This window comes from Fulmarus glacialis, unplaced genomic scaffold (genome assembly GCF_000690835.1).
Source record: "Fulmarus glacialis isolate BGI_N327 unplaced genomic scaffold, ASM69083v1 scaffold7865, whole genome shotgun sequence".
NCBI lineage: Eukaryota > Metazoa > Chordata > Aves > Procellariiformes > Procellariidae > Fulmarus > Fulmarus glacialis.
Window position 1 is genome coordinate 4,888 of NW_009212273.1, and position 8,617 is coordinate 13,504.

Consider the following 8,617-nt stretch of genomic DNA (forward strand, 5'->3'; position numbering starts at 1 on the left):
CCCAAGGGAATTTCACCTCATCTCTACATTTACAACAGAAAAAAGCTGTTACCACTGTACATTAGTAAAAACAGTTGTCACTCAAAGCTCATAATAGTTTTATATCTTAAAGCTACGTCTGTAAGTACCAGTGCAGTGAGGCAAAGAGAATTTAAGGCAGATGTACAGGATCCCAAAGTAAATCAGTGGCACAGCTATGAACAGAGGCAGCTCTCTTACCTGTTACAGGGCTATCCTTCCCCCTTTCTATCAATGCTGTCAGTGCTGATGTTGATACCCAGTTACAAACAGAAGCATGTGCGTCTGACTTGCGTGGTTGTTGCCCTCTTAACAGTTGGCCCAGCTTGAGAATATGAAGACCTGTTCAAGAAGTATTAAATATAGAGGTGTCATAAGCCTTGTTCTTCACAACTGTACTCTGACCCACTCACGGTTTCTGTTATTTGTTCTTTTACCTTAGTCTAAACATCTGTTGCAGATCTGATTCCTAACTAGTAGAGATACTGCGTCCGTGGGGAGAAATGCTTCACTTATAATCACGTTTTATAGTTCTCTTTGTGGTTTATTCTGGCACTTTGACTTGTCATAGTTGAATAAATTGAGTTCTGTAGAGTGCTCTTGTAAAATGCCACACTTTTGATTTTAAATGTGCTTCAGTGTGATGAATGCAGCATTAGAGTGGGATGCAGAGTAATGCTTAGATTTGTGGATTGTAGCTCTAGGTTTTATTCTCAAGCCTCTCACCAGATTATTATATAAATCATGGATAGGTCATTTTCAGGATTTCTACTCCTGCATTCCATATTTGTAAAAGAAATGTGTTTTACCTAAACAGCGGGTCTGTGTTGACCAGCTGTTTGAACAGCTAGGCAGCAGGCATTCTGTAACATGTCATAGAATGGTTGTTCCACTCATATACTAATTACCCAACTGCTACCTTGTACTTCCATCATCTTTTTATCGAGACAAATGCTTTCCTGGGTTGTAAATTGTCTAAAGAGAAATCATTGTTTTAACATGTATTTATGTGGTGCGTGTCATAGTGAGCTTTCATTTCTTGGGTGAAGCAAGCAGAAGAAAAGTTATTACTAGAACACAAACATAAAATAAAGTTAAGATCGTGCTTTGAGATCTTTGAATGAAATATGCTGAGGGTTATTACAGCTGTTTTCTTTCCAAGAAAACATTATCAAACAGTATTATTTTTATGGGCACTTTTATCTGCTGTACTTTAAAAGCAGGCAGTGATTACCAGTGTGTCTGAATCCATCAGTTAATGGAGGAAACTAAAGGACATGAGCAAAAGGCATGTCTCCATTAATGAGGTCTGAGGTAAAGGTTCCAAAACCTACCGAAATTTAGGAAGGGCATGTTTTGCTCTGAAGTAGTTTACCTTTTGAGGAGTTTGCTTGATAATGAATAGTGGCTTAATAATAATTAAGCTGATAGTAATTCAGAATTAATATCTGAAGTAGGTTTAATGACTAATAAAAAGGGACTGTTGTGTACGTATTAAACCTGGAATAGCATATCTGATGCATCTCTAATACCTGAACTAGGTTTAACAACTAATAAAAAGGGGCTGTTGTGTATGTATTAAACCTGGAATAGCATATCTGATACATCTCTGTGTTTTAGGCAGCTAATGACTTTTTCCATCAAGTCCGGAGATGCATTTGTTTGTGAAATAGTTTTATATCATTTGGAAGTTTGAGAAAAAAATTGTAGCTGATATGAGGGAAGAAATCTGGAAAGCTGAAATGCTGAAAAGGCTATAGATATGATACTACATTACGAGGTTCTAGGTGTCATATGTAGGAGTACCCCATGTTTTGTTTTAACTAGTTAGTTCTTAAAGGAGTGTATCAGGGAAGCTAGTTTCCCATATTTTCTTAGGAAAGGGAGGAAGGGAGGCAATGCATCTAATTTTCCTAAAGGAAAAATAAGAGTTTGAATGAGCATTAATTACAATATTTGAAAAAACTGTTTTTCAGATAATCGCCTTTGATGAACTTCGGACAGACTTCAAAAGCCCAATAGATCAGTGCAACCCAGTCCACGCAGTGAGTACAACCAGTGGCTTGCTAAGCAACAGCTACTAAAGAAAGGGGGAGGTACTGAGCTGTCAGTGAAAGTATGAGTGTGGAAATGAATGTAGAGTCTGTTCTGAAGTTAACTGTAGTTTGGAAAATTGATTTATTGGGCCAGTCTTAGGAAGCCAGATGGTGACGCTTTATGCTAAAAGCTTTCCTTTTTGCTGAAGGAGGCAGGAAAATAATTTGGAAGTTCAAAAACTGAAGGATATATAATGTGATGCTAATGCTTTCTTTTTATCTTTTCATTCTGTGGCACAAGTTTTCCTTTTTGAAATAATTTGCTTTCTCTGCATTCAAACATGGGATGACCACCTTCTCCCATACTGTCTGTATCAATGAGTCAAAAGCTTGAAGGGATTTGATAAGAGCTGCATTCCTAGACCTCCCTGTCCCATGGCAGGGCCCTAAATTCTCCTGTGCTTTAAGAGTAAATAACACATTCTGCTGCATCTGCTATGGAAAAGGTTAAATATCACCCTGGGACTGTAAACTCAGTTTTACCTAATGAACCAAAATGCAACCCAGATTTAAGCATATGAAAATTCCTCTGTTAATTAAAGCTGTAATCTAGGGTGATTTAGCTGACTACAGTTAAAAATGTATCATATTTGTACCACCAGAACTGAGAGCAGAACTTGGCTCCCTGTCATCTCACTGGGAATTACAATGATTATGACAGGTGCTGAATTTGACCTCTACAGAGTATCAAGTTATTGAATTGCCTGCAAATGATAACCAGATTCAGTAGCTAGTACTTTGCCATTTAATCTTGTTTCATAACTCAGCAGAGGATTTGCGGTACTGCTTAGACCACTGATGATTTTAAGCACAATCTTTTCATGAATCTTCGACTAAGAAGACTTGTTTACTGTTCACTAACACATAAGCAAAGAATGAAAACAGAAGAAAGAAATTATATGAAGAAATCCTGTAGAGGACTTCAATGGAAGTAATCTGGTTTTGAATTTAATGGAAGTAATCTGATTTTGAATTCACTTTATCTGTTTTTACTTCCCATCTTGAGAACTGCACACAAGAAATGTGTATTTATATGTGCCAAATTCCAGTAATTTGTTCTCTTCCTAAAACTTGTAAGATGCTCCATGGAGATAATTTGCTTTTATTTTAAAATGGTAATGGAATTGGTCTCCAGGATAAAAAAAGTTAATAAGTTCCTGTTTCAATCATATTAGTGGTGTAATCAAAAAGTTAATCTTAGAGTTTCCAGTAAAACACAGCAAAGTATTCTGTGATCAGTTGACATATTTGACTCTCTTCTATGAAACTTTCCGTGATAACTCAAGCAATAATCTCAGATTGCTTTCTTCTGCACAGTAAACATGTTGATGCCTTTTATATTGACATAAAAGGAAGATTTTTAGCAGGTATTTTTTATTTCTTATATCTTTGGTCAAGTGTATTTTCATTTTTCCCTATGCATAGTTGCTCGTGCCCATATTCCATTTATTTGGTGGGATAGTTTTCTTTATTGCACTATAAGAATGTCTGATGTTTACTCATGTATCTTCCATAATGTTTTCAAGACAGAGGGTAGAGCCTTTTTGACAAGAGAAGGCTGAATTAGGGAGAAATCAGAGGCAAAACCAATGGCAGTACTGAGAATTTAATTCAAATTTCCTCGTTCACACTCTATTACCTACAGTTCAAAGATAGACTTCCTACGTCTCCAAGGCCAGCTGCAGTTAGGCATCTGTCCTCTAAAGGGAACTGCGAGGATTATCTTTCCCTCTCCACTTACCTCCTGCTAAAGGCAAAAAAGCTTTCTGCAGCTTCAGAGGCACATCCACTCATATCCTTTCTCATGTTTGCACCCGTGAGTCTAAAATTTCTGATCTCTTTTAGATTACAGACACCAGAGAGAGGCACAATATTTGTCTGGTGCCTATCAAGCTTCCACTGTCTCACTGTCTCTCCAAAATGATCCTTTTTTTAAAAACGGCTTAAACTGGGGGACAGGAAAGGAAAAGAGACATTTCTTTGGAGAATAGAAATAAAACTCAAACTTGGAGCAAATTTAAAACATTTGAAGAGCAAAAAGCTTAGGGAGAGTTGGCTTCTCACATTGGTATATTACATTACCTGTTTAAAAAAGGTCGTTGTTCAGAATATTTTTTCCCATGTCTAAATGAAAATGTTACCAGATAGTCTTCTGAGGAAACAAAACCACTCTGCCTTCTGCAGTGTAACCAACAGTAGAATCTTTCACAGTAACTCCAGTGATGTGGTTATGCAGAGTGAAATCTGATTTTACTAGTGGATTTCTCATTTTTGAGAAAATGTCTTTGACTTGTCTTCTTTCTATGAATCGAGCTTAGTGCATCTTTTGAGTTACAGTGCTTAATTACAGTGACTTTCAGTATTTATGAATGCATCTGTTGTTTGAAGTGGCATTTCTAGGACATTTCAGATATTCTTCACTAATGGGTTAAATTCTAATATCACATGTTGCTGAGGCACCCTCTCAGTGATAGAGGAAGGGCTGCCATACCAACTTCGTAGTTGTTTTTCCCATTCAGAATTATCTTGAAGCCAGAGGTTGGGAACCTGAAAATGCAAGACCAAGTCTCTGTGATATAGATTGGCACCATTGGTTAGAACCACAAATGCTGACTTAAAAGAAGTTGCAGCCTCTGGCTCAAGGCTAACACAGACTTAAATCCCCTGTTTATATTGTTCACTCAGTAACAGATGAAAAAATAACTTATTGGGACTTTGAAATGAGTAAATCATTTGGCTTGCAAGCAGTAGGTAAGAAGTGAATACTATCGTTTCAGATTAATAATGTGTGTTGCTTCCCTGGAGCCATTAATTATGATCTTGACCCATTGTAATTGTAATATATTGTCTTTAATTTATAACACCAGCTAATCTCCTACCTTTTTCCCACTTTTTCTTGACAGAGAGAGCGGCTAAGGAATATTGAGCGTATTTGCTTTCTCCTGCGAAAGGTGAGCATAAAAAAGCCTAGAATTTGTGAAGTTTATGAGAATTAAAGCCATCAAGTGGCGATGTGCGTTCATTTGCTCTTTGAATGATCCCCACACTCCATTGATGAAAGGCTGGATTCTACTGCAGAAGTGGAAGTCATGATGACCTTGTGAGGACAGAGTAAGACAAATTATAAAAGGTTAACCTAGAGGATTTCTGGATAAGAACTAAAGCTTCAGAACACCAGCCCATTCATTTTAGAACATGCGTTTCGAAGGCGGTGGTTCGTTTTGCAGTTGCAGCTTGAGGTGCTTTTATAGCCTTATCAGCTGATGATATTGGTGTAGTACAGGGTTTAGAAATACCCTTTTTTTGAACAGTGGCTTACTTTTTGGTAAACTAAACATTTCATTAGCTACATATTTAAAGTTTAAGTTTTTCAACTGGCTGAATAGAAAAGTTGATACAGTATTTATTTTAATTTGACACAAGAGAGATGCTGAGTGCCTCAGTTTCTGAGGGATTTGAAGGACCTGATAAATTGTAGGATTGATACATTCATGGGTTACTTATCTGTAGCTTGAAAGAGGGTTTTCATAAACACTCATTGTTCTCCTGACTCTGTCCCGTTGAAGTCCAAATAATCATAGTTCCAAACTATTTTATTCTATGTATTCAAGTTTCTATAAATTGCCTTCAGCAGAGTAGTAATGGAGCCACCTAAATTATTCTGCATTTTTGCTTAGAAAGGTTATCACTGAAGTGTGGACTGCTGACTGCATCCTAATCAAGCTAAGAACTAAATTCAGATACGGTTTTAAGAAACTGATGGCCTCATCCTTAGAGGTTTTGGAAGAGCCAGTGCTAGGGATTATTGGTTTGGGGTGATCCAAAGGCGTAACTGTGACTCCATGCAGAATCTATGAAGTGTCATTCTCTGATCAGTCAGAACCTGAGTCGTATCTGTTTGGCACCATTATGAGCATGTGACTGTTAGGAGCCACATTTAAGTACTTACTTAGCCTGTTTATGACACTAGGGATATGAAAATAAGCGAAAATACTTATCACCGATAGCTTTCCATTTTATCAAATAGGCAGCCAGCCAATTTCAAGCTGTGTCCTGGTTTCTTTGACGTAAAGCAACTGGTGAGTGGTAATGTATTAATATATGTGAGCCCCATGAGAATGCCTTGCTTGCATCAGTGTTTAATTTTTATTGAGCCTCAGCCTCACTGTGAATAGCAAAATGGGAGCATTTTGGCTAATTACAGACTCTGTATTCATAAGGGATTGGCTTGCTTCTGGTTCACTTAAACAGTTTATTAATTCAGCCTCTTCTTCAAAGTTCTTTGGGGACACGTTTTAATTGAGAAGAGGAGGTGCAATAACTACAGAGATTTGTAGTCTTCAAATCTGACAATCACTAAAAATAGCTTTAGTTTATGTAGTATAAAGGATTCACTGTTGGGGAAAATTCTGGAAAAACAGTAAAGAATTGAGTGCCAGCTATATAGATACAGGAAAATAGCAGTTAGGATGCTTTCAGCAAGCACTAAATATATCCCCCATTGTAACATTGTGTGGGTTTAGGTCTGTTTCTCTTTCTATGAAATAACAACGTATCTGTTTTCCTATGTCTTGAGGTTGGATAATTCTTTTAAAGGGCTTTGAAAACAGTAGTATCTTGCTATTTCTGACATTAGAACTTATGTCATAAATAGACATTAAGAACTTAAGATCTGCTGTAAATCTTTTTTAAGGAAGTTATTGGTGGGCTATAAAAATATGTTTGGTTTCATTATATCCTGGGTTCAGAAGGGGTTCTTGGAAATTATTAAATGGGCATACAGTATGTCATATAAATCTGATCCCAGGGGGCAAAGAGTTTCTTAAGGATGGATTTTCGGTTTTATCGCCAAAATACTTGGAGAAGATTATTAACAAACTGTGACCAGGTGTGTGATATGTCACCAGATATTATATGACTTATTATTTACGTTTTCCAAAATAGAATGGAGGATGTAATTGTTCTGCAGCCAGGCATTTGCTGATGTTTGGTTTGGGGAAAATGTTTCTATATCATTAAAAAAAGTAGGTATCACGTGAAGCAGATATATGTGGTGCTGGCATGTGTACATGCATGACACATAGGTCCAGGTTTTTATGGTGCTATAGAATTAGAATTAGATCAGCCTAAGTTGTCTGGTCACTGGAGAATGATTGATTATGTATAAAGAAGCTATGAACTTTGTATAGCCATGGTCAAATCTCTTCTATCCTGAAGTAAACGAGAGGAAGGACTTATTTTCTGAAGCCAGCACAAAGTGAGGTTCTCTCAGGATACAGGTTTCTCGTTTCATTCAGTAGTGTGTTTTGGGGGCTTATAGTGTGTATATATATATGGGTGCACGTGTGTGCTTGTTAAACTGTTGAATGTCTGCCAACGTCCATTGTGTGGACATTGGTGTGTCATACAAGTGTTACATGATTCACATAGGACGTACGCTAGTTTTGGTGAATGCTGTGGAGTTTGTACCTGTGCTCTCTTTTTTGCTAAATTGCCTTTGTTTCTCTGAGGATACGATTAGGTTACACACTACAATGCTGTACAGAGAAACACAAACTAGTTGTGAATGAGCTGTCTTGAGCTGGTGGAAGCCGTACAGTATGCAGCAGTACAGGCTTCTTGGGCTCATTAGCCCTGCTGAGGAGTGGGATAGGTGAGGTGTGCCATATAGGTCTACCATGATTTTTGAGATTAAATATTTTGGTGGGGTTATTAAAATATATTCAGTTAATGATGACAGCAATATTACATAATTGTAATTGCAGTTGTATTTCAAGAAATCTACCTACCTGATTGATTCCTGTTGGATATACTTATTTTAGCACTAAGGACAATTAGGAATTTCCCAGATTAAAACGCGGTCTATTTCATTAATCAACCACTGTAATATTATTACTTTACCTTTGAGGAAATTTAAATTAATTTCTGATTAGGTTATGCATCATAATTTTTGAATTAATCTGATAAATCCTTACTGGGGAGGAGAGTTGATTGAACTTGCTTTCTGCTCAGCGAACGTATTTCAGACTTCAGTTTGCTCATGCCAAATACTGCTGAACAATATAAGTGACCTTTCTCAAATTATCAGCAAATACTTGTTTTTAAACCCCATTAAGCTAAAGTAAAACTGATTTATGAACAGCAAAACTAGTTCTGGAGCTTACTGGGATGGAATTGAGGTAGATAAGACTTTTACTCATTTTTCTGCTGTAGTGGAGCATTTTAGTTAAGTTAGGCATAAAATTCGTAAAACTGCAAGTGTAAGAAAATATTGTGCCAGAACTCAATCCTTTTTCTTGATTTTATTTGGTTGTTTTTTTGGGTTTTTTTGCAAGTTCTGAAGGGGTGATTGGAAGAGAGCAAATTCAGCAAGAAATCTAACCACAGGCAAGGTGACATTAATCTCAAAGATGTTTCAGACGAACTTGAATTGTCTTGAAAAATACAAACAAATACACAGACAAAAAACCCTTCAGGGACAAATTTGAATAACCAAACTTAGC

The 8,617-nt window shown here is 36.9% G+C and overlaps 1 protein-coding gene across 1 annotated transcript in view; it reads left to right on the forward strand.

The window, feature by feature from the left end:
* The window catches only part of CNIH3 (cornichon family AMPA receptor auxiliary protein 3), a 29,193-nt gene that overhangs the window by 2,635 nt on the left and 17,941 nt on the right, over positions 1 to 8,617 (forward strand). Inside the window, exons 2-3 of the mRNA XM_009577815.1 lie at positions 1,995 to 2,063; positions 5,018 to 5,065. Of these exons, the coding sequence (XP_009576110.1) occupies positions 1,995 to 2,063; positions 5,018 to 5,065 (117 nt within the window). The remainder of the gene's footprint in view (positions 1 to 1,994; positions 2,064 to 5,017; positions 5,066 to 8,617) is intronic.